The sequence below is a fragment of the Caloenas nicobarica genome, chromosome 11 (assembly GCF_036013445.1).
Source record: "Caloenas nicobarica isolate bCalNic1 chromosome 11, bCalNic1.hap1, whole genome shotgun sequence".
Classification (NCBI taxonomy): domain Eukaryota; kingdom Metazoa; phylum Chordata; class Aves; order Columbiformes; family Columbidae; genus Caloenas; species Caloenas nicobarica.
This window is the reverse complement of record NC_088255.1, coordinates 8,270,092-8,297,408: the sequence shown is the minus strand read 5'-3', so window position 1 is coordinate 8,297,408 and position 27,317 is coordinate 8,270,092. Positions and strand designations below refer to the sequence as shown.

The 27,317-nt window shown below is 36.1% G+C and overlaps 1 protein-coding gene across 2 annotated transcripts in view; it reads right to left on the bottom strand.

Annotated features, from left to right (window-relative positions):
• The window catches only part of CACNA1D (calcium voltage-gated channel subunit alpha1 D), a 228,271-nt gene that overhangs the window by 70,990 nt on the left and 129,964 nt on the right, over nucleotides 1-27,317 (bottom strand). The window contains exons 8-17 of one of the 2 annotated variants that reach the window (XM_065642847.1): nucleotides 24,565-24,668; nucleotides 14,281-14,450; nucleotides 7,275-7,362; nucleotides 6,546-6,572; nucleotides 5,670-5,830; nucleotides 4,854-5,079; nucleotides 4,503-4,710; nucleotides 2,477-2,597; nucleotides 1,296-1,410; nucleotides 517-586 (exon numbers count right to left, since the gene is read on the bottom strand). In XM_065642847.1, the coding sequence (XP_065498919.1) occupies nucleotides 517-586; nucleotides 1,296-1,410; nucleotides 2,477-2,597; nucleotides 4,503-4,710; nucleotides 4,854-5,079; nucleotides 5,670-5,830; nucleotides 6,546-6,572; nucleotides 7,275-7,362; nucleotides 14,281-14,450; nucleotides 24,565-24,668 (1,290 nt within the window). Of the gene's footprint in view, nucleotides 1-516; nucleotides 587-1,295; nucleotides 1,411-2,476; nucleotides 2,598-4,502; nucleotides 4,711-4,853; nucleotides 5,080-5,669; nucleotides 5,831-6,545; nucleotides 6,573-7,274; nucleotides 7,363-14,280; nucleotides 14,451-23,995; nucleotides 24,100-24,564; nucleotides 24,669-27,317 lie in introns of both variants that reach the window. The other variant, XM_065642848.1, reaches the window with a different exon arrangement.

Below are 27,317 nucleotides of genomic sequence, written 5' to 3'. Positions count from 1 at the left end.
TATGCTTAGTCTGAGTTTTCTGAAACAGGGTAACCCTGAGAACAGGAGAGCTGACAGCTTATTACATATTTTTAAAAGATGATTCTTCTATAGTGTCCATATTCTCCTGACTGTGTAGATCACAATAAGAACATAATCAACAGGCTTTGTTAAAAATGACCAAGAATGTTTGAGCATTCTACTAAGAGTTTATCATTCAGTAATCTCTTCCATCGGGTTTATCAGGCAAAATACCTACACAGATACTAAAATGACATCAGGTTTTCCCAACATTAAATATTTCATGCTCCAAGAGCTTCCTTCTTCAGAATGCCCTGAAATCAAAAGGACCTTCTGGATTAAGAGACTCTGTGAGGATGCAAAGCATCAGAAAGCATGCATCCTTTGCTGGAAAAAAATTCAGGGATAATGGGTTCATAAAAGAAATTGTACAATGCACAGTAGTCTTGAAAAGTACTGTCTAGCAAAATTAGTAAAATTCCTTCTTAGAAAATACACAATTTTTAGAATAAACACCTTACTATCCTTGGGCTTCTTTTGGTCACCTTCTGACTTCTCACTTTTTTTATTTTCCAGGCTCTCTTTTCTACAAAACAATACAACAACAATTACAAAGCATGTCATGTAAAACCAGAAGACTTTAAGTGAAACATACCAATTCTATGAAAGTGAAGAAAGCATACCTAAAACCATATAGCTGAACATTTAAAACAACTTGCACAGCTGCATGAGTCAGAGTGATAAAATCTATTGCATTGGAATGCAATGACCCATTCACAAGATTATCATTTTAATCATAATTCCAGAAGCTAAAGCCTTAAAAAATTCAATGTGTGATCATTACTCCTTTCTAGAAGGATAAACTGTGCCCTTGGACTCATACAAACAACTTGCATTGACTTCAATAGGCCTGCACGGATTTCAAAGGAAGGTTTTGTTCTTGTCTATATAAGGCTTAAGAGAATGAATTCCACAGAGAGCTGTGCACTGGCAACAACAGACACATTCTTGTTCTAATAGCGCAATAAATCCTACTATTGCAATGTTTAAATATCAGTTGGCTTATCATTACGTCCTTAATTCACCCTTTTCTTCCCCAGTTACTACTCAACTTTTACCTAAAATCATACTAATTGGGTCTTGGTAAACTGTCTAGATAAACTCTTCCATTTTTTCCTGAGCCAAATAAATTTTGAAGATGATAAAGATGTTTACATAAAGAAAATCCTTATGAAATAATTCAGTGCATCCCTCCTTCCCTCTCCTGCTTATTCAACATGCCAACATTATTTTACCTCGCATTCTTTTTCCTTTCCTTTTCTTCAGCTTCTTCTTTCTGAGCTGTATTTAGACTTTCAGCATCTGCCAAGTTATCCACAGCAATGGCCAAGAAGACATTTAGCAAGATATCTATTTCAAATCATTTTAAGGACATTATGTCTTGCCATACTTGTTTGGTTTATTATCAGCATAAATACTGACAATGTGAGAGAGACAAAACGCATGTTCCCAACCTACAGCGTAGAGCATTGTGATGCTGGAGTGCAGTGCAAATAACACACATTTAATGGACTAGATTAATACTGTGTGAAAAACGAGCAGAGATCCATTAGGATCACTGATGTTAAAACAGCAGAATACTTGACATATTTTTTAAAGAAGTGAAATTCAACTTTATGCTAGTCTACGAAAGTTTCAAATATGAAACATTGTCTATTAAAAGTGGAAACTGTTCAGGAATTTTCAAAAATTCACTTTTATAGTGCATTGTCTTCTGTGTCTACAACAATCTATACCAAATTCTGTACTTCAGTCCATATCAGTTAAGTACAAATACTGATACAAGTACCATATAGGACAGAAAATAGAATGTTTCTGCCCTTTTATCATCTCCTGACCTTTTAAGAACTTCTGAGAATGACACTAGTTTCTGTTGCTATATGGGGCCAAGGAAGTATTTCCAGCACACTGCGGGCAGGGAAGGGCAATGCTTCAGCAGACTTAATCCTAACTGACCCAACATTTCTCCATGCAGATTTCTCTCATCTGGTCCCTGTGCTATATGGTGGATCCCTGGCTTCACTGTCAGTGTGTGTCAGAATTAACAGGGCTGTAACGAGCATCAAAAGGATGAACGGGAAATTACTGCCATAGAGATCAGACTATATCCATGCATTTTTCAGAGGGAGAGATGTCAAACAGAGTCTAGCAGGCAGAATAAGGCTGTTTTCCCATTAAAGGAAGAAAGAAAAAATTCTCTGGTTTCTGCCGTTGTGGCCGCTGGAGATGGACTCAGAGATCAATGGCATCTCATTCATTAGGGAATGGCTGTACAAAAAAAAGTCTATTTAAAGGGCTCAGCATATGCAAAAAGTGTTTGTATGTCCACTGCAATTTAATCCCTCCTAGAAAAATTTTGCATGTGTCCCCTGGCACAGCCCCATGTGGAGATGTTTCCAGCGAGTGCAAAGGATACAGTTTCCACAGATGAAGAGGATAATGAAATATATACAGACTATCATGCCTGATGATGATGGGCCACCATATGCCATTATGCCATCATACATAACAGCATTCCAGTCTTCACCTGTGAGAATCTAAGAAGCAGATACATTATTAGTAACTCAACGTCAAAAAGAACAATTGAGAAACAATTCTCCTCTGACAACAACACACAATAAGGTTAACATTCTGTATACATAAAGCAATACCATAATAATTTCATGCACTGTTTTAAAATTTCCATTTAAATAAGCATCTCTGAAAGCTTAGATTTAACTCTACTAGCTTTTATTTTGTGCTACACGTGTACATCATTGAACACCAAAGGCAAAAATAATAAAAATAGAAGCCTATAATTTATTGATTTTGGCATGCAAAGTAAGAGCCCTAATTTTCAGTTACAATACATATGTGGCAATGCCTGCAAATGTTCATCACTTTTGAAAATCAAGTTCATGTATGTTTTAAAGTTCTCTTTTTTTTGAAATAGCGGCCACAAATCTTTTCTAGTGTATGCCGTTTGTTAGTCCTGCAAATTGGTCTACGTAGTTTCAGTTTTAATGGGGACTGGCTGCTTTATCATAAATTATATACTACACATAGCACATACATACACTACTGCTATAGCTTTTGAAACGGCAGCTACTTTAAACTGTATGCAGCTCAATGTTGTGGGAGAGTAGCATGATTATCTTCTTGGCTATTGTTTCACATAATTTCACCATAATCCAAAAGAATTTTATAGAAATCTGTTGATCAGTTAAAAGGATAGCTTACAATGAGGCAACTCCACTTTTTCTATACTACAACAAAAATCCTGAGTATTACAATGCAGGTTATAAGGGCACTTTATATATTTCTCAGTAACTTCTTAAAAATTATCAGTTCTATCCTGAGAAAATATGTAATACTGATGCTCTTTCCAAGTAGTGAAGTGGTTGTTCAAGAAAACTATATGCATGTCAATTTCTGACATTCATTTTTGGAGAGCTAAACTGATCAAGCTGTTTTTCAGAGTTGTTGAACACCCAGTGGGCTGGTTGCTCTTGAATGTATTCTGAAACTGAAGGAAACCTCATTCCTTTGGAAATGATGCAGACTAAAATCTTAATAAAATTCAGCTCAACTGAGTTTGAAAGTACAGCCCTGATTTTTTAAAGGGGCAATGTCAGATCAAATGTGGACACTTTTCCTCTTAAGAAAATTTCTCATTAAGATTTCCTTATGTTAAAATTACATGGAAAGATTTTTTTTGCTTGCCCTGGGCAGCCACCAGATGGAACTTCTACCAGGGACAGGCAGTTGACACAAAGTTGAGTCTTGCAGGGTCAGCTTTAAAGACAAACCTAAAAAGTCTAAAACCAAATGCTGTAGTAACGTGCAAAGCTGAATGTGAAAATGGCTAGAAAAATTAAACTATTTAGCCTAATTCCGGTATCCAAATTAGGAAAAATTTAAAAAAGGATCATAAAACATTGAAATGTAAACTATAAGTCTGACCCTATCTTTTCACTATTAACAGATGAGTTGCTTTAAAGTTTCAATAAACCTGACACTGTCTCTTTAAAGAAATTCACACTTATTTTTAAATTAGAGTAAGTGATATGACCCATATGGAAATATGTACTCTTACAATGCTTCTCATTTTTTCCTGCTTGAGAATAGCTGAACTTTTATATAGCTACTGAAATTAAAGAAAACATTTTGATTAAAATAAAAATAAGATTCCACATCTTTTTCTAGTCATGTTTTTGATGGACAAAGGAGATTTAATTTTGTGAAGTAATATGACAGTTATGTTACATAGATTGACCAAATTAGACATGAAACAAATGGTACAAATGATGCAGAGTTACCAGAGTACTGAATTTAATGAGCAGAATGCTACTTAAAGTAAACTGAATAAATAGTATCCGTGATTTTATTTTCAGGCAACATGATCACTTAAACAGCTTTGTTGATCAAGGTAAAATGTTTCATACAGGATGAAAGAAAGTTACCTGGAATACAGTTAAAAGAGCTTGTGGAAAATTATCGAAGGTGCTCCGTTTTGTTTGAGTTTCATCAAAATTAAATTTGCCTCCAAACAGCTGCATTCCAAGCAACGAGAAGATTATGATGAAGAGGAAAAGCAGAAGCAACAGTGAAGCAATGGACTTCATTGAGTTTAACAAGGATGCTACCAAGTTGCTCAGGGATGCCCAGTGCCTATAAATTAAAATGCGTGTGTTAACACACACCAAAAAACCCCAAACAAAACAGTAAAAGTGCAGTGCATGATGAAGTATTAGAAAAGAATTGCTGATCACCCTTCAGCTATCCCTAAAGTTAGCAGTATTAGTTAATCTTACCTTGTTACTTTAAAAATACGCAGGAGACGAACACAGCGAAACACTGAAATTCCAAGGGGTGACATAATTTCCAACTCCACCAAAATGGTTTCAACAATGCCACCACAAACAACGAAGCAATCAAAGCGGTTAAAAAGAGAAACAAAATAAGCCTGTAGGCCCAAGCTGTACATCTTTACTAACATTTCACAGGTGAACAAAGCCAGAAGAACTTTATTTGCGATATCTGGAACAAAATATTAAAAAAAAAAAAAAAAAGGACATTCCTGAATTGTCTCATCGATTCCATTTTTATTTAAACATATTAACACTACACTTTCTATACTTGTTCACGGTCTTTTGCTTAAGCAGCAAGTACTGGTTTTTTTATGTTGGACTGTATTTAATGCTTAAGTATCAAATGTTACACAATAATGCAAAGTTTCCTGCCACACACAAACTATTCATCTTTCCAATCCATTGTGGAGTTCACAGCTGCCAAACTCACAGCTCAAGTCCACGCTAACTTAAGCAACACAGCCCACAGCATGTTCTGCTGTGCCAGTTACCATTTCCTTCCTCACCTTTCAAGCACGATTTAAGAATAAAAGTGCAAGTATTTACAATTTAGTATTGTCAGTTTTTTGCTGGTATGCCATTAAGCTGTGTTACAGTTGTGGAAATCAAATACATTTAGTCATTTTTTGTATCTCCCTTTGGCTGGGCTGAATATCCTTCAGGACAGCAAACAACAACAAAATGGCAAAGTACAAAAGTAGCCACTGATAGAATGCAACTATCAATAGTCAAAAACAGGACAAATCATTTTTATCATACCTTGTATCTGGGTCAGCCAATCAGGTTGATTATAATGCTCTGATGAGATAGTTAATGTGTTCAGAAAGACCAAGACAATAACAAGCCAATAAAAGGTGACAGATTTTACTGCAGCTCTACATTTTCTTCTATTAAATCGATTCCAGCGACGCCAGCGTCGACTGAAAGTTCAAATAAAAACAAATTATTATACAGAAAACACTCATGAACTTAAGGAGGGTTTCTTCAGTGTAGAAAACATAGTACACAATGTATGTGTGAGCAGGTGTATTTCCATAAATATGTGCACAATACTTCAGATGGTTATGTAAATTATTACCAGCTGCAGATAGGGAGTGCTAATTTGTTATTCCTTTTTTAGATTTCATTATTGATTTTTAAATGCAAACCACAATTTTTGGAGACTCTAATTGCCTGTGACATAATTAGATTAAGCTGCATTTAACATTTCATTGAGTAACAAGATGTATCTATCTTCCCAGGCTCCATATACTTAATATCGGTAAAGAAAAGCCAATGAAGCAACTTAGAATTCAAAATTAAGAAATCTATTGGTTTTGTAGTGGCACATCCAGTGTCTGAAATTAAGTCCTAATTTTGCTTATAATACTTCCCTTCTGCAATCATACCTGAAAATAGAAGCTCATATTACAAAATATTCCTAGCAAGTGAAAAGAAAGGCATAAATATCAGCAAAGCAAATTGGGGACTTTGATTTCCAAGAGTGCTCACAGATACTTCTGTATTCACCAGTAACTGTTAGGAAGAACTTTCACACAGTAAAATTTAAAGTACAGTAACTAAAGAATAATTATATGAGATCATCATGATGTGTAAATAGTCACAAGGAAAAAAGTGATAGAGAGAAATACTGACCTGAACTTGGATTTTGAGATGGTTTGACTACAAGGAAAGGAAAACACATTTTTTACAATACGGAAAAAATAATTTACACAAATTTGTTCTCTTTAGAATTTTGCAAAAAAAATACATTGGAATTATATACACATAAAACCAAACTTTTAACAAAATGCATAATGAATGCTGAAATTCTATTGTCTATTAATTATTTTCTGAAATAATATTCCTAAAGCTTTACAAATTTTCTAAGTGAAAGAAAGGAAATCTCCTTCAAAACTAAGTAAATAAACTGCTCATGTAGAAGCTGCTTGGAAGTAATGAAATGTCAGCAAATAAATATTGAACACCATGGGCTATAGAAATACTCCCATACACTCAGTTACTGCCTAAAAAATATGTATTCTCCAGATAATTTAACAGAAAACATTTATTTTTACGTGTCATACGGGACTTTGTTATTATTTTGGACAACAATAATATTTTATAAAAGCTTTCAGGAAAACATTTCTCCACTGGAAATTTAGTTGAATTGGTTTGTATCTTCTTGAGAATTCTAGGAGTGCTTTCATGCTGTAATAATTGGACTAATATTAAACTACTGAAAGGCAAAAAAACAACCCCAAGTGTCATAAAAAGCTTGACTATTCGAAAAGAGTTTTGTCTGAATAAACAATGGGGAAAGAAAGATTCTTTTATATTTTGAGACAATGAGGGTGGGTACTTTAAAACAGTCCATGTACTCACCATAAACTCCCACAGCATGCTGGGGTCTCTCCTTCTCCACTCACGTTCTCTGTGTTCACTGATTCAGTTTCGCTGGTGGGCATGCTTGCTGTTAGGAGACAGAAATGGCTTTAGACTGACAGCCAAGCAAGGCTCTACACAGAACGTGATCTCCCATTCTATTGCAAGAATGCCTCCACTTTTTCCTGGTCTAATGAGAGCTTGGAAGACCTGAGGAATAGCAGATGAAGTCAGATACTTCATCAGTCCTCCTCTTATAACAAAAGAAAGCACACAGAATTCCAGAGTGTATTGTAGCTTTTTTTCTCTCTTTTCAATGATTCAACATAACTCTTGAAAATGCACTACGGAATACAACATAGAAGAGTTTTGCAACAAAGAGCATGCTGCCCCCAGGAAAGAAATAAACCTGAGCTAGATTATGTGACCTTTCATTTTAAGAAGCGTCGTGTTAACATTTTGGAGGTGCTTATCAGTGTAAGTGCTGTTAACATGCTGGCTAATTCCAAGAAATGGCATCAAAGTTCTTCTGAAAATAGGAACTATCACACTCTGATCATACTGACCACTCTATGCTTTTCTTTCCATTATGAATTATCAAGGCGAGATGCTAGAAAGTAACTGTTCCTGCAAATACTATATGTATGGGCAGGAGCACAGGGAATGGCAGAATGGGCATTACAAAGGATGACGAGAATTACTACTAATAAAAAGGGGATTTGTTACACAGTGAATTACTGTACATATAGTGGATCATTACTGAATAGTCAGCTATTGTAGCTAATGTTTTTTTACACAAAACTCATTTGCAGATTGGTCATCACCATTTATCTCCAAATTAACTGAAATACAGAGAGAGGACAACATATGGCAAAAGGCGTTAGGAAATGAAGAACAGCCGAAGTTCTCAGTACTTCTTAGAGAGCAGTACTTCCATGTCTGCAAAGCAATCATGAAAGGAAAACCACAGGATGTGTGTGATGTGTTTCTTACACTTGTGTTTCAAGTTTATCAACAGTTTCCTTATCTAAAAGGAGTACCTAGAATCCAGTTCCTCGGAAAGTGTCACTCAGCATCACACAAATTCTACTGGTTTTAATACATGCCAAATAATTTTTTTTAAAGTGTAAAGTAATATAATTTTAATTCAAGTCTACCCAGACTTGATGTGTTAACCTACAGTAAGAAATACTGGCCCTTTTTGAACATGTTTGCATGAAGATAAACAAAGTACCAAAGAAAAATAAAAATCTTTGTCCCTACTGAAGCCAATGTCAGTTCTGCAAATTATTAAATACAGCCAGAACGTTACTCCCTATCTCAGACAGGGCTATTGCTCTAGCTCTGTTAGTGACTTGCAGGTGCTGTGTTACAAAAATGTAAGAGGAAAAAAAAGAAGGATAGACAGTTGAGTTTATGTTGGAAACTCAGCCATCATTATACTGTAGAAGATGACAGAAGCACTGAGAAAAGCACCATGTGGCAGTCTAGCTCCAGCAATGCTATCAAGTCATGAAATCTTTAGCCAGAAGAAAACTGCAACAGCACTGCATGACCACATCCAGTCTCGCTAATGGAAGCAGCCTGGCATGTCTTGAAAAGACTCAGTTTTATGACCACAGCATTTTAAGGGTGGTGTTCACTGAGCAAAGTACAGCACAAAGAATGAACGTTTGAAAGACCATCTGATCTCAGTAAGACCAGCTTTGAGATCTTCAAACTGATACTCCAGTTTTCAAAGGAAGATAACAAATTTTCTCTAGTCTTTATTTGCCTTTTGCCCTTCTTTTACTGCAGTTCTTCTGGGAAGATTATTTAGATTTCTACATAGTATCAGCTCTCTTCAATTATGGTAACTGGTTTCAAATGAAAGAATGCTTGCATTAGGAAATATACACAACCCGTATAGCATGCAGCTTAATACTTTCCTGAGTATACAGAAAACAGGTCATTTTATTTCTGCAGATAAGAAAATAAATCATTTTTCTCATGTTACAGTGTTCACTATTTACTCTAAAAAGTTTTCAGATTTTGGAGCAGGGATTTTAAACCCCACTCCAGCACATAAGTAATGCATAGCTACGAGCAAGTCAGTGTCCATCAGCATTGATGTGCCAAAACCAGGACACCGAGCCAGCAGGAGCTGGAAGAAATAAATTCCATAATTCTGCAATATGACAATTCAGTGTTACTGCAGAATCCAGAAGCAGGCTAAATTAAACCCTGAATAACTGAATTCTAGTGGCAAGTATTATTGTTGTAAACGTTTTTCTCTAGAAATAATATAATTAATATTTTAAAATTTGGTTCAACTTGATTCAGCTATGCATTTTTGATCCATAGGTTGATCACATTTCCACACTGATACCCCTTGGATAGCCTTCTGATTACCCATGCTGAAGGAAGAGAGCTGCGGAAGTGGAGTGATTTGCACAGTTAGTCAAATACTCAGTAATAGTTACTGGAGAGAATCTTACAACTATTAAAAAAGGTACTATACTGGCAAAACTTTAGATCAACCTTGCAAAATAGTCATCTTTTGTCTGCTAGTAACATCCAACCAATTCTGTGTGCTCCAAAATTTTCTTAAGTCTTCTCAAATCCGTACATGGATTTTCTGAATCCTCTAGACCAAATCTTTGAGGCAGTCAAGCAGGAAAACAGAACAAAAAAAAATTCTCAGAGAGGCAACATTATCATTGCAAATTCATCTCAAATTTTCCTAAGTCTGCTGTATGCCCAGAAAACACATCAGAAAGGAGTGGTACTATCTATTCTGACTGTGAAGCTCCCCAGGGTAAATTCAGTTTAAGGAGGGGGCTGCCTGGAAGATGTTCTACATGATACTGTAGTGAGGTATCTGTTTTCATAGTGCAGATTTAATGTTGATACACTACCAACAATCATTCTTATAGGCTTCTCTTCTTGGAAACTCAATATAAGGTTGAATGGTTGCACAGCAGTGGAAGGAGAGCAAATTAATTAGTCTTCGTTACAGAAGCATCACTGAACCAACCACCTCTAGCCTGAAGGATGACACTATGAATCTTGGAAATGTTAGTATACTCTACAGATGTGGTGCTTTTAATAGAAATAGAGGTAGGGGTAATACAAAGAAAAATATGTAGGGTGAGATTTCTAATCCAGTGGTCGTCCAAGTCTGAGCTACTCAGACCAGCATAATAGTCTCATAAATACAGTAAGAAATAGACTTAGGCCACCAACTTGTACTTTGGAAAAATCCTACTCATAAAAGGTATACCTGCCCTGCAAGACAGATGAAACAAAGTCAGGGCACGCATGCTTCAGAATGCTTTTGACTAGCAAGGTCAGGTACTAGTCGCGAGACGGCATTTGCAGCCAGTAGACAACAGCAAGTTTCCAGCCTGTTCCATGCAGCTTCATGACTGCCATCGGAACCTGAACCTGTTAGATTAAAGGCTATGTTGAAACACATATCCAAAGTAAAATTGCAATGACTGTTTTTCAGCTATTTTTATGGAAAAATCATTCCAGCTTGTTAAGCTGTGCAAGGTATTAGACAATATACGTAACAGTTACACGAATAGTTTCAAGTAGACTTCAGTATTTGTAGAAGATGAGTCCATCAGGTCCTAACAATTGCTGACTTAATATTCTACATTTTCTAAAGTAACTGGATGAGATTTGTCAGCCTCAATCTGAGCCACAACAGTGATGCTTAGGACAGCAAGGAAGCCAGTTGCTCCAATAACTTTTTTGTAGGATTAAAACTAGATCTCCTAATTACTACGAATGTGATTATGTCAAATCAATATGTTTGCTCGTATTAAAAGAGTGTGCAGATTTGAAATAACTACTACAGTCTAAAATCCTTGTCCATCTGCATTGTGGGTGGGGAAGAAATTGAATGAGACACAAATTACAGAAACAAAACCATCAAGAACAAGAAGAGATACAGTAAAAGTTTGTTATGTTTTGTCAAACTCTACATTTGAAGTAGTATTATAAATAAATAGTAAATATCATCATACTGTTCTAAGCTCACACTATGATCCATTATAAAGCTTGTAAAATACTTTGATTAATTTCTTCACACCTGAATTTAAAAAAAAAAAACCTTTTTTATCTGGTTCGCCTGACTTTTGAAAACGAAAACGTATGCTTCAACAAGAACACTCACGGACAAAGACCCTTCAGGGGAAATCTAAATGGATTAAAGTCTATGCTTTAGGAAGATAGAGCACTGCAGCACCAGCCCATTTCAAACATGCACTTAAAACAGCACAACTGCATGCACGAGCATCTACATGCTAAAGATGCATATGCCTTTGTTATAGAAAACACATACAATATGTGCTTTTACAAGCTATCACATCAAATGCAGTATTGGCACAAAAGAAAGTTCAACTGCAAATCAGAACATCTTTTACCATGTTTACTGGAAGAACGACCAAAGCAGCTAAGTCTGCTTTTCTTCTTTTCTTCCATTAAATCGGCCAATGTAACCCCTTTGCGTTACGTACATGTAATCCCAGCATTTACACAGTAGATGGCAGCAGTTGCAGCACAAAAAATAAAAATACGTCCACATACACAACGCAAGCAGTATTAGGCAAAACAAACTGAAATTACCGGCAGCATAACTAATCAGAGCAAAATCGCTCACCTCTCAGTGATTTTTGCATTTTGAGCTAAATTCGCAATGCTTTGAAGTCAATGGAAGCTTTTTCATTGACTTCTGGGTAACTAGCTATTGGTTCATAATAAAGTTTTGTGACTTTTACTAAAGGCATATTTACAATTCTAGTAGTTAAAAGGTATTCCATTATTCAACAGCACTGAATATCTGCCCACTATCAGCAACAGAGATGTATAGATACAGCGGGTTCATACATAAAAGACTTAATGACTTCTCTGGTTAGAAATTTTAAAATGCTGTGGTTGAAGGAACCTAAACTACATTTTTAAAGGATTATGTAAGAAGCTATTAATCACTGATTTAACTGCCTTTGAAATCTGTACCATTTCCTGCCATAGATGGAAGAGATCTTCTGTATCCTAAACTGAGAGCTCCTCCACATCGATGAAGAGCATTATGGTGATCTTCCATCACCGTAAATCAGCAGTAATCTTGATCATGCATAGGTTTAAGTATTTAAGGTAGGGACATGGCTGCCTAGAAGCCTGCAAATAATTGCTCTGCCTGTCTTAGGAACCAGCCCTACCTTATGCTTCAAAGACAGTGCTAGAAACACATTACCAGTATATTTGGACTACATTTCTTTCCTAAGCTTACTAGTCAAGATTATTAACCTGGTGACAACTGACTATATTTAACCTGACTCCCAAATGCGTATCTCATTATCATAAGTATGCTCCTAACCCAAAAGCTTCCCATGGAATAACTGGAGAGACAGTTTGTGCTCTCATCACACACCTCCCCAGGCAATGTGATGTGCAGCAGAGCGTGTTTAAATGCAAGGAGGTGGAGCAATTCAGCAACTCCTCCTCCTTTACACCCTGTTGCAGCTGATATTAAAAATGAAATATTTAAGCTCATGTGCACAAACCCAGAGGAGTGCTAAGAGATTGATATTCACTGAAAATTTCTACTCAAAATACATATGCATGCCTGAAATTAAATTCTTGGGATTTGGTTTAAAGTTCTTTTAATTACTTGCCTATTTTCACTTTGCAAGTCTCCTCCAACTCTTAACTCACTCTAAAATTGTCTAGCAAAGAGTTCAGAGCCAAAAGCGCTCTCAAACTCAACAACTATGCACACAAGTATTTTTGATTTATGAAAGACCTATTTTACTACTTCTGAAAAGTACTATAGTTTAAAAGAGCAGGTCACAATAAAATAGCAACATTAGAAGAAAAAGAACAGCAAAAATGTATTATTGCAATAATATTCCAAGTTGCTTTGGACAAACAACTTGTAGATGCATTTTCTTATATATACACTCACTGGCATCTAAATGAATAAATACCGTTACTTTCCAGAGTATCACATGAATAAGGTGATACTTAGCACTAGTATATATATTGAAATTTGGACTTCAATATTACATTAAGTATTAAATCATAAACCATATCCTGAATTAATGTTCTCATTTATATACAGCACTAAAAGTTCTCATGAAATTTTAACTGCTATGTGAACATGCCTAGGAGGCCTAGGAGGCTAAAATAATCTCTACTAAATTTCGACACAAAAATATTGCTGTTACTTGAAATTTCTGACATAAAGTAATCAATTATAACTTTTTACAGTTGTTGCAATATCATGAAACTAACTTGCTTCTTTATGTTAGGACTCAGGTCAGAAGCACCTGAGGGCCACTACAGCATAAATTACCTTTCCCATAATACACTATATACTAATGTCGAATAAATACATTTTAAGTAAGTCATAATTATATTTCCTAGTGTCAAACAAAAATCCCACAAGATTTCATTTATTTCACACTCAGTTAATTCTTCTAGTAAAAAAGGTTTTTATATAGTTTTGTTGAATACCAGAAAGACCCAGAACGTCCTTTCCCTACTTCAAAACTCAAAAAAAATCCTCACTGTTATCACAAGGTTATTTCTTGACTGTACTTTTGGCTGTATTTTGTATAAGCTTTTTATATTATTATTATTTCTATTGCATGCACCTACAGGTAAACACATACTCTTCTTGACTGAGGATCTATGGTGATACTTGGGGACACGTAGTTTGTATGCACTAACTTTTTACAGAGCGCAAATAAAGCAAAGTTTTTAAGTCTCAGTAGTGACTGAGTGCAGACAATGATTTGTACATGGACAGCTGAGAGCAGAATTTTGTTGTAAGGTTCTGAATTATCTTCCATGACTAAGTATCAATATATTAACGGACAGGATCACTCTGCTAACAAACACTTTTGCAAACTGCAAATCAGAAAGCAACATCAGACAGACTGCACTCACTCCAGTGTAACACCCTTAAAGGCAGTCAAACTGTCCCACACAGCAGTAGAGAGTAAAGACCACATACTGTTCCGCTTGCCTTCTTCATCAACCTCTTCATCATTCTCAGGGTCAATGTCTTCTGCCTGTGTAATCCAGTCTAAATATCCCTTGAGATCTTCTTCAAGCTGCTGTTTTTCACGTAGTTTCTGGAAGTCCCCTCGGGCCTTGGCTTTTTCTCTTTCCTTGGAAAATTCGCTATCAAATTCGGATAAAGCAGAAAAAAATACTGATTGTCAGCTTCCCAGGCATTTTCACCTAGGTCTTGACATTGCAGACTAACATACTGACATAGAAAACAAACTGAATAAACTACACCAAAGATTTGAGAGCTTCTTTGGAAACAAGACAGTGATGCAAAGAAGTCATGGCAAATCCTTATCACATACAAAACCTTCAGAGCTTTTATGATTTAGTTGAAAATTAAACAGTATTCTTGACTCTTCCCATTTGGGAGGAGTCCTGTCCCCCCCATTTAGTTGTGTGCTCTTCTATAGAGATTTTAAAATCACTTTTATCTAATGGCTATGAAGACAAATTGACTTGCAGTAACAAAGTAATTTCAGAGAGTTGAGTATTAGTTTCAGTTTAAAGGAAATTCTAGCAGCCAGTTCTAAAATCCTTCTTCTTCCAGCCACAGTTTATTTGCCATGTCCAAACATACTTATTTCAGTGCATGGTTCACAGAATTCCACTAATAAGTTCTCTTAACTACATCATTCATAGACACCTGTGATGTTTGAGATCTGGATATTTTGCCCATTTGATCTCTGTAACAGAACCTAGAAATCCTGTTCTCACAGACGAGAAATACATCCTTTTATATAAATTGAATCCTCTGTCTCATTGCTCCAGTCTCAAGACAATGTACCTGACTGTCTGTCTAGATTAGTTTATGATATAGGTCAATCCCTAAATTATCATGGAAGGATAATTAAAATAATTAAGTCATGCTCTCTGTGAAGAAGATTGGACAAAATGGCCTACTGAGGTCTCTTCCAACTTGAATTGCCCCAAGAATCTGTGATTCCCTTAATGATATACAACTCAAGACAATCATTGAGGAAATTCTTGCACCATGACATTTCATGTGCTGGCATTATGACAACATTTGGTGTGATACACACCTGCAAACACCTAACTCCATTCACTAGAAGGATCAAACATTTTCCAGTTTCTCTGAGTATCAATATGTATGATTAGGGGTAGGCAAGCAGCTTTTGAACTGTACTGTAATTATATACTGATTCAGTATTTAAAATTAAGGTTGTTCTGACTAACCTGTTAATCTTACAATAGGGTTGAAATTAAACCTAAAAAAGGCTATAGTACTTTTATTTACTCCAAATTTGCAACATCTTTATTTATTGTGAACTTTCACTTTAAAATGACAAAATGACCTGGATGTGGTATGTGAATGTGTATATTGGGGGAGCAAGGGACATTAATGGACTAAGCTGACAAAAATTGTACTCAAAGGGCTGCTGTTGACTATGCTAACAATCATAATGGTCTCTCCACTAAAATGTGATTTAAATTAGGCTCCACCCAAGCTGCAAACAGAAAAATCCTGAGGAGCTACTCTGATTTGACACCAGCATATGTGAAATAAAAATCACACTTTTGCTTGTAAAATTTCAGTTTAAGAATAAAAAAATATTTCAGTAGTATTCATGATGCACAGGATGCAATGAACATGTTTTTCTCCTAATTTCAAAAACTAGAAAAAGCCATGCTTACTACTGTCTCATATTTTAAAGGACAATATGATTCAAAATTAAGACTTCAGGCTACCAGGGTTAGAAAGAGCTTTTTGCAGCTCTCTGCTTTTGAAGAATCTTACAAAGCAGGTCTGCATAACTTGTATAACAACACCTTGTATAATTATCTGTTTTCCTTCAAAAATATGTTTTCTTTGAAACAGTCTATTGCTACCTAGATGGAGGCGATTCAGGTTTTGATTTCACTGTAAATGCAAACATCAGACAACCCAGTCCTAGCCAGCCTAATTTTGTTCTAGTTAAATATGACTAAAAATTGCAGCATAAGACAATATCCTATGAACTGAGTAAAGCTTCAAGTTGCAGCCTTAGTATAAATAACTCAGTCAATTGCACCTGCAGCAGAAAGGAGACATGACTTGCAAAATAAAGCATTAAATGGAGACTCATCTCCACAATCTAACTTACTTTTAGTGATAACTAAGCTGCTACATAAAATGCAAGTTTTACTTCTTAAAAAAATTCCTTGTCTCCTTTGCAGAAAGATGATCTCAGTTCTCAGTTTAGGCACAGCACCATCATCATCAATGGTTGCTGAGGCAGAAGCATATAAAATGCAGGTTTTGAGTTCATGCTTCAATAGTCTGGGGCAATCGTTTTCATGCCAGCTTTTTATCTCTTCAACAGAGTGAAATAACTCCTGCTGCTGGTATGCATCAGCTGGGAATGGCTTCATGCAACAGGGTGGAGGTGGCAGCAGGGAGGACCTACTGGGACCTACTGGGACAATTACAGCTCTCTGGTTCTCACATCTTAACCTGTGGCAGTGTTATGTTAACCAAAAATCCTAAGAGGACAATTTGATTAAATGTGAGTATCTGGTATACTCTCCCTTCTCTCTGTAATTCAACGAGACAATAACTAAGGAGACACCTATACTGGCCTCTTATCAGCTGAATGTTCTTCCATGCTAAAAGCTAGGCACTTTTCATATGGGGGCTTGTGCAGTAACATGCATGTTGCTCTACCTCCTGTGCATCACTAAGCATTGATGATAGGAAATAAATGGTTGCCTTCAATGTCTAAGCATAAACCAAGACACTAATTCTTCATTGGCCATATTACTGCCCTTTTGTGCCACTGCAAATGCAGTAAGAGAGAAAATTCATCTACTCGAGAATGCAACTTACTGCATGCAGGGTCTGGTAGGTGGAAAGTGTTATGCTGGTGCTATATGCAGAACTGTCACCCAGACATCCTAGACTCTCATTTATTCAGAGAACAGTCACATAATAACAAAAATGTACTCACAGGAGTACAGTGTTGGCCACCAGATTCACAGAAGAGGTTTCACACAGTGGTAACCATACCAACCAAAAAAGTGGCAGAATCAAAGCAGAGAACTCAAACTGCTCAAACTGTACAGGTAAGCATGGGCAACAGTTCACAGCAGGGTGTAATGTGTAACAGATGTAGGGAGACATAAAAAAGGTTAAGTAACACCACATCTTTAGCTACTGGAGATTTATATGCATCCTTGTTACCCCTTATTTTAGAAATAATAAAAACTCATAGGCTGAACAGTGTAGAATTATTTCTGCAGCACAAAAGTTCTAGCAGGAATTTTCCTTGAGAAAGTAGTACTGAGTTCTTGATAGAGAGATGCAAACTGGACTTACCTACCCATTGCTATTTCCATACCGTTCCTTAACAACTCACAAAATGTAAATTCAATGGCTCCAGCACAACCTCTGTGTACAGAGGGCCTGTAGAGCACTATTGTGCCAGCGTGCACATGAATGCAATGGGATCATCTGTGGGAACAACAAGATAGGGAGCAATTTGATAGAGTAACAAAGCTGAAATGTGATGTTTCTGTTATTATATCTGCACATCGAGATTTGCTCATTCTGTCTGGAGTAGAGACATGCCTGGCTCAGGACACAGTGGATTTCTTGCAGGAAGAACAGGCAGTACTGAGGGCAGGACCATACCCCAGAGTATATTCACTCCACCACCATGACATGCACTGTCAACACGGTTTTTGAAACTGATGTGGTTTGTTATCTGCCAGGAGCTCATTAGCAAGCATCTCACAGGACTAAACCCTAAGAAGCCTTGGTATGATCAGTTCAAACAGGATTCAAACAAAATCAGCTCCCTTCAAGCACTTTTTCAAGAGCACTGAACTACTCCCATCGACTTAGTGGTCTCTGTCTAAAGCAGCTGGTTAGAGTTACTGCTCTATACAGCCAAAAGTATTTGCTGATTATTTATTGTTAGTAGTATATTCGATTGATCAATCAAGGATAATATTTCCTTGTTATGTATCTGTGTTTGTGTTTTATTTTTACAAGCCACATAGCAAGCAAAAGAACCTACTTTAGCTCAGAACCTGCTGAGATCTAGAGCTGAAGTCCCACTCCTCTTTTTGTATGTATATTCTGTTTATCTGTGTGAGGGAGTTAAACTTTTTATCCAGAACTTTTTTTTTTTTTAACTAAGCCTTCCCTCTGCTGTTCAAAAGCAACACTGTCAAAATCAGTTCATTTCCCTTTTGCTGAAAGACTAGGGATGGCAGTTCACTGCTGCTTTCTATTTGGTGCATCATTATTCAAATGTCTTTTTCTATTATTTTTTCCATATATACCGTAGACAACAGTCCTTAGGTGTATAAGCTTATCTGTGCCAACATATTTTATTTAACGTTAATTGACAGATACTGCTGTGAGATTAGCATGGATGAGTACGTACCCTTAGCTTTTAGAATCATTATGTACATACATTGCAAATAATACTGTGGGAAAGAAACGGAAAAATTAACATTCTCTTAGCAACCTGCAAGACTTGCATGTAGGAGGATCTATGTAAGGACATGTCAAAGCTTATGCTTTGGTGTCCTTTAGCAAGGCAATAAATTCAATGTACAGAGATTTATTAAAGTATGTTTGAAGGGTCTAATGCCTCTAATGATACAGACTGTCTTGAGGAGTAGATTATCATGCATCATTAAAAGCCATGCCTCTTGATAAGTAAGTTATGAAGTTTCATAATTTATTTTTGCCTCTGTTCATAGTAAAACAGTTTAATGCATGCTGAATTACTAGCATATTTATTTTAACTTTCGACACACTTTAAAGGTACTTTCAGGGTAGATGAGCATCTCTCAATACTCTTAGTTTTTTCAGGTTTAGCTTTATTTGTTAACTTTTTAATAATCTCGGCTTTACAATTTCTAACTTAACTTTCTCATTTCAGCTCACTTGTCTCTTGCACCAGTAGTCATTATATGCTCTGGTCCTTTATCCTAGAATATTTGGAGGCCGCCTATCCTCAGCTCCCAGTTTCTGTTCCCAGTATTTCATGACTTCAGAGAACACAGGTCCAGTTTATGCCTGTCATCCACACTGTGCGTAACCAAAGCTACATGTAAAAGCAGGCTCTTGAAGCAGTCCACCACCCTTCACAGAGCTACAATTACTGGACAGCTCCTCAGTGGTAATTTCTGTGCCATTCCATCAGGTGTGAAGTTGCCTCAAAGATGCACTGCATCCTTGCATCATAAGCAGAGGAATTTTTACAAGGCAAAAAAAGATGCTCTGGTATGTCTCACAGACTGAACCCACTCCCTGCTGCTAGCCCAAAAGACATAGCAATCAAAATAGAGGGTGATCATGTCATGATCACCCTGCGATTTTTGTAGGAGCTAAAACAACTATTCAGAGCGACATACAGCTTTAAATTTGCAATGTGAATAAGCAAAACATGGACTAGACCAAGATAATGAAAATGCAAAGATATCTGAATACATCTGTGGCACCTTGCCAGAGGTGCAAGCATTTTGCTCTGTATTTCCAAATATTGAAATAATTCAAAAGTGCAGACTCAATCTGAAAGATCAGCTGGCAGTTCCAGGTGCCCAGCTAGATTCCTAAGAAATTCACTGTGCTGAAAGAAGTTACCAACATGCACATGTTTTGATCCACATTTCCAAACAGATTTCCAGACACATTTCTGGAGCTGGATCTACAGCCCATTTTTTCTAGTGTGTTTAGGAAGCAGCTGTTTGTCAACTCTGTTCTCAGGCCAGAGCTACAGCTTTCTTCAGAGACCTCTGTTGAAATTGGATCAAGAGCCATCACAAGAGTCCCTTCCCAGAGCCACATCTATAGTTGGCTCTAGAACAATTTCTAGAGCACTTTCCAGAAACAGACCTTAGGTCAATTGTAGAGTCCCTTCCCAGAGTGGGACCAGGGTCATTTCTTGAGGTCTTTTCCAAAGCTGGACCTAGGTTCAATTGCCCAGACATTTATTTGGGATGGATTTAGAACAAGTTCTGAAGCTTTTTCTGGAGCTCTTTGTAGAGGCTGTTACCGGGACTGCTCTAGAGGGGTTTGTCTTGCAATCCCTTTCTAGAGCTGAACCTAGAGGCCCTTTCTGGAGCACATGTCTAGAGCTGGCTCTAAGACAATTGGTACAAGTCATTGTTGGATCTAGAGTCATTCCTGGTGTCTTCTTTAAAGCTTGCTCCATAATTTCTGAGATAGAACTAGAGCCTGAGCTGGATCTGGAGTAATTTCTAAAACCTGACCTGGAGTCTCTTTTCTATAATGCCTTTTCCTATAGAGCCCTGCAAACTGAAATATCTTTTCAACTAATAATACACTTTGAGAATAATGTGAATAATACCAGTGTCTAATACAGAGTAAAACAGAGTATTTCGAAAAAGCAGAATTACCTCAAGCCAATGAATTCTCACCATCCTTGTTATTCAAGGCAATATTTAGAAAAATCTTTGTAGTCTGCTTCCATGCAGAGATTATAACATTTACCACATGCAGATTCCACACACACATTATTTCTATTAATTTACACATCTGTTATTAAAAATATGAACTCTATCATTAAGAACATCGCCTTCAGTAAGCAGAACTGACATGGATTACCAGGAAATACTCACCTTCAGAAACAGCTAGATATAAAACAAAAGATCTCTCAAATAATCATTCTCATCCATTCGTACAGTATCTAAATGCATCAAACATGCAGTGCACAAGAGGCATTACAGAAATACAAAGGGGCAGACGGTCACAGAGTAACAAAGGAGTGCAGAGAGAATGAATGAATATTTTAAAACTGCAAACAGATCAAAACAGCAAACACAGCATAACTTGATATTAGAGGATGTAACACTTTCATACAGAAAAGATGTATTAGGCATTCAGATTCCACTTCCAAAATCTGTATGCAAAGCCATGCTTTTCAAGTAAGTTGGCATAATTTTTGCATTCTTGAAGTTTTATTGGTTTAGTAAAATTTATCTTTCTTTGTGATTTATCATAAACCAAGTTTCACACTATGGTCTGAAGAGCATAAAACGTAAAAGCTAATAACTCTTAAATAAAAAACAAAGAATGCATGTGTTGCATATTCAATGCCTGGCTCAGAATGAAAAATATTAATTTTCTACTAACACCACATCCATAGGATTTTACCCCTACATCACTTTTACCTATAAAATGTAGACAGGTAGGTCTGAATAGAAAATACATGAAAAATATTTATTACTTGTATACAAATGGGATTTAGTGATCCAAATAAATCAGTGTAACAGTATTTCACACTGGCCCTTGTCAGAGTTTCAAACAAATACACCGGGACATTTTCTTCACTTATGTAGCAAACACTAGTTTGGTATGATAGGTATCTTTTAGAAAGACTCTTTTGCTTTCTCCTTCCGATCTCAATGTCAATCATTGGTGATATTTGTATATCGCATCTCACTTCACTACTATTAATTTCTTCAGCATAGGAAACAAAAAACTGAAGCGTTAGGAAGGCTCTTTCACGTATTTAGGACAAATATGGATTCAAACAATTCATCAAGCACCCTGAGCAGTCAAGTGACACTGCAGTTAAGTGACATTATGGCAGAAAGTTCAGGAATAAATGAATTTAAGGAGAGTTCACATCACACTTGACACTGCCATTTCTGTGCACTGGAAATCAAAGCCAGCAAGGCTTCTGAAGAGCCTTAGAGCTCTATGGATCAAGCGATACCTAGAAATCAGGAACTCAAGGACAAGGGGACACGACTTCCCCTGTATTGTAACAGCAGCTAAAAAACAACTCCATACTCCAATAAATATCATATGTATCACAATGTTGCAAACCTTATGAAGTATTTTAAATGTATTAGATCAGATGTAAACCTTAGCTGTGAGGGTCACTAAATTTCCAGGGCTTCAGTAGAAAAAATGAACAAGTTTACAAAATACCAAATCTGGCATTACTTTCCCCACAACTTATTTTTACAAACATAAAAATCTGAAAACAATAACAATTAGAGTAATGCAAGGGGAAAGGGGAATATTTAGCTGTTACCACAGGACACCTTCATACAACAGGAAAAAAACTAATTGCCGCTTATGACCTTCTCAAGGGCCACAGAAAGGAACTGTGAAAACCTAATCCTCTACTGACTTCAGTGGGAAGTCTAGTCACAAAGCAACATTAGGTAACAGTATCAAAAGAAGTAAAAATTACACCGCAACTTCCCTTATTTATCTGTCCTTCTTTGTCTTATTTTGTTTGTCCAGTGGCTGTGGCTGTGGCATGAAAGCTGGCCCTTAGTTTTGCAAAAATTTACACCTTTGTCCCTGAATAAAAGAAATATGACTGTATAAATCAGACTTTGCAAGATAGGTCTTGGAAGGAAGAGATTAAATCTAAAGATCAGCAATCAGTTTTTAGCGCCATCTCTCTTTGCTTTTACACATCTGTTTTGTAAAGTGATTATGATAGTAAAGCAAAATAACACTTTCCCTAGTTTTCTGTGTGCAACAGTAATCACAGATGACTTCTGATCTTAAAAAACACATTGTAAAACCTCCCATCGGATAAAAACTCTCTTGTAACATAGTTATATCAGCAACTGGAAAATTTGTTTGATTGCCTGATTTCCAGGAATATAATAATGCATTACAACCTATGTATAACATGGCAAAGCTATGAATAGGGCTGCACACACAATCAGCAGCCTGATGACACCAGCAGCTACGGTGTCAAGCTGCTTTCTGTGCAAGAGAAATTCTTCTGTTGGCTAACAAAGATGGCACAGCTTGCCTAAGATTGGCAGAACAATATAATTTGTTGTATAACTAAAAGCTAAAACATACCATTGTAATAATTTTCCTCTGGTATTCAAACACTAGCAGGTTCTTTTATTTATTTATCAGAAAATATCTTTACCATAAACTGGAGTTTCCCAAGCTCAAGTGTGTTAGAACCCAGGAAATGGCAGAGAAGTTGTGACCTCAGTAAGGGGGCTTTGTAAGAAGAAAACTTTGCAAACTGTTGCAATAAACTACAGTTTTAAACCACATGATGAAGCTACAACTGACACCACTTTATTTCTTGACTGGAGCCTGGACTAAACAAACCAACAAAAAACTGACAACCTCCCATTGACAAGTATATTAAATGGACACTTGATCACTGATAAATGTTGTCACAGTGGTGTACAGCTCTACACTATGGGAGCTTTGTGGCAAGGCAACCAAGTCATACTCTTTCTATAAGACAGATCTTGAAGCACCCATTAAAAATATCTTGCAATGCGACTGGTAAACACAAATAACACTACAATTATTTTATGGAAATTTGAACAAAAGCAAAAGTGGGGCTTTCAGAAAAGGACACTTGTCTATAACTACAGGGGAGAATATTTGTGCAGGTGCAGCACCCATCTCTGTGTGCAAAATAACGTTTCTCCCTGCTGGAATACTATAGAATAAGGAGATTAGTGCCTCATTTAATGAATGTTTTTGCAAGCATGGTGAACGTGATGTCAGACAGATACAGGCACTAGAATCACACAGGTCAGTCAAAAGAGCAAACACTGGTAGGATGACATAAGAATCTCAACTGCATGCAAAAAAGCCATCGCTGAGAAGCTTGAGTAAATGCAGAGGCCATCTTACAAGTAGCAGTAGCATACACAATGTTAACTCAACTGCTTACCCACTAAGTACACCAAGAACCAGGTTAAGTACGAAAAATGAGCCAAGGATGATAAGACTAACAAAATAGATCCATGGCCATTCACATCCTATTGCATCATTTACCTGTAAAATGTAAGGAAATAAGTTATGATTCAGTCATTTATTAAACAGCAGAGTCCTTTGTGCAGCTGCCAGATCACGTAGGTTTCAACACCAGAAGTTTATGGCTTATTCAGTTCTTAAGAAGTACAAAATCAATTAACGCATTTCAGTTTCTTTACTTACCCAAATTAAGTTGTAGATGTGATGCCTTAGAAGACAAATTAAAACAACATTTAAATAAGTGCAGGAGATTAGTATTTTTTATAATTTTGCCTTAAGTATGGACAAGAATATATTGGTATGTCTAAACTCTGATTTTGATATTTGTCTGTTATTTGATAGCTACATAAAACTGTTTCTGTTCAAAATAGAGGTTCATTAAAAGATGTCATCACAGCTGAAGCCTCACCTGTATAAGATAACCTGTGTGTTCATGGCAATTGAATTCAGGACTCTGCCTTCATGATGAAAAAGGTGTATGCTTACCCGCTCAATACACCAAGAACAAGATTTAGTACGAAAAATGACCCAAAGATGACGAGACTGACAAAATACACCCATGGTAATTCAAATCCCATAGCATCATTCATCTGCAAGAAATAAGATGATCTTATAGAGCAGATCACTATAGGAACAGCAGTGAAGAGTCAGAGAAAAAGATAATTCAATTATTCCAGTGAGACAGCATTCTATACATTCCTCCAGTATTCAAATAATAACAATATAAGAAAGAAGGCACATTCACTTTGCATTTTATAACACATACTCCAAAACAGAATACTGAGTGAACCCAGCATTCGAATCAAAAATATTATCAAACATGAATGGAACACTGCAACAGTTCTGTTCTTTAACACCTAGAAAGTGAACTAAATTTCAGATCTCACTAATCAAAATGATGCTTACAAAGTGAATTGAAATATTAGGATTTGTAGTTCATATCTATCCTAGCTACATGAATGATCCTTTGAGAAAAGAAACAGTAATATGTATCTCAACAGTACAAGCAATATTATTTTTTCTGTAACATGGAAATTAAATACTTCTTCCTGAAATACTACAGTTCGATGCAGTCCGACATTCTAAATTAATTCAAAAAGAAAAAAGTGAGAATGAATTTGTGTAAAAACATGAACACAATTCTAGGAAAATAAACAACAGAAATAAAATTAGAAATATAGTGGAAACAGGGAAATATTCCAGAAACATTCCTGAACAAAAACTATACCAAGATCAAGTTTAAATGAAGTTTAAAAAGCTGTTAGTGATTTTTTTTTAAAGTAAGGTTGAGCCAACCGAACTTTAAATACACCCCTTATAGACTCACACAAGCTTTTCTATAAAGACCTTTTCCACTATCTATTCTTAGCAAGCTCATTATACCTATCAGAAGATGGACTTAAGAAACATGCCTATGGAAATCTAAAAAGGCCTATTCAGAATAACAGGTATTTTAAAACACAGGGAAATTGTTTTTGTGTGTCTCACATAGGTGCAAAAAGACATTTGGGTAAGTTACAAAAATAATTCTGACTTGAAACTTCTCAGAAATGTCTCTTGTGGGAGAGGAATTATTCTGTTTTTTTGTTTATACTAGACAAGTTTGCATTCAATTCTTTTCAAGATGCTTTTTAGCCATGAAAATTCATCAGACAATAAAAATTGCATCAGCATGCAAGACTGCATATGGTACTGTAGAATAATCTTTGGGGAAACCTCTTCCCCCTTCTGTGAATGCTCTTGCATTCGTTGTACCTGGAATTTGTGATTAGGCTTTGAGCTCTGTTGATAGTCAAGTTTGACTCCTGTCCTTAACATCTCTGTTGAAACAGACACATTAAACATGGAAGCAAACATTTTTCAAACTGTACTTCTTATTTTATTTTTTTCCTCTATCTTTTAAAAATGTATCATAATCTCAGTTTCTACTAGGTGGCCCTATGAATGGTTAGATATAAGCACATGCATTAAGTCTTTGCAGGTTAAGGCCCATAGCAACTTTTCTTCAATCATGATCTGTAATAATGTCACTTCTTGCTAACTAAAGTAAACAAACTTGCTTTAAAATAATCTCTGTATCACTCTTTAAAATGCCTTAGTAATTAAACTGAGGTACTGACAAGTAACTTAAAATTACTTAGACTTGCTAGAAGAATAAAGAAAACTGCAGAATATATATTTGATTTGGATTTTTTCCTTTTAATTTCAATAAAACTATATTTTGGAGAAATTAAAATGGAGAAGGACTATAGCCCTTCAGGAAGGCTTGGATCATTACCTTCAATTTTTAAAGATCCCAAGTTTCCATAGTCCAATTCTGCAAGAGCATATTCATACGGAAAAATTAAGTCTTTCATAATGCTGCTGTTATACTAACCTACTTAGTCTCCTGTGCAATACTTTTAGCAATACTTAGAATGTCAGGTTCCTATGCTAAGGAGATCAATTGTGTTTTGTTTGGGTTTTATCATCCATGCCCATTCCCTCAGAGCAAGTCCCCTACATTTGAGAAGTCTTAACAATTAAGAGGTTCAGGTAGTTAGCAAAATACACTGTTGCCCAGACTGAATTTCTGCTTTGTGCCAGGGTATGTTGCCCTTTGCGTCTTCTTCCAAGTGTAGATATCTGGCATTAAGATATAGGAATAAATTTTATTCAATTATTTTAAATGCATATTTATGATTATTTTATTACTTTAGAATTGAGTTTGCTGCATAGAAATGAATCACATGATACAGGCTAAGTGTTTTTCTAACAACAGCTGATAAGAGCTAACATTTTAATTAAATTTCAAATACATATGAATGCATTTTCCATCTAACTGAACTATACACAGTTGTTTGCAAGTCATCAGAGTTGAGCATGAAGGCATAAAGTCATCTGGTATTAATGCCAACATTTTCCTGCTATAAATCTTCTTGAAAAATCTGAAAGATTAATATTTGCAATTTTTCTTTGAGAAAAAAGAGCTCTGGGAATCACTGCAATCCAACTTGATATAATCTTTTTGCTCACAAACATGTTTAAGAAGCCAGGCATTCTGCTAACTTAGAAACCCAGGAGCAAAGCTGAAATTTCCATGCTCTGTCATAGAGGCCCTACAAGCATGGGCACCCACGATCTGCATTTTCTTCATTCACTTTATAGTAATTTATGAAAAAAATGCCTTCTCATTTATGTGGTTTGATTGTAAGCCCAGTGTTTTAGGCTAATCTATCTAGAACTAATGTACTGTGATA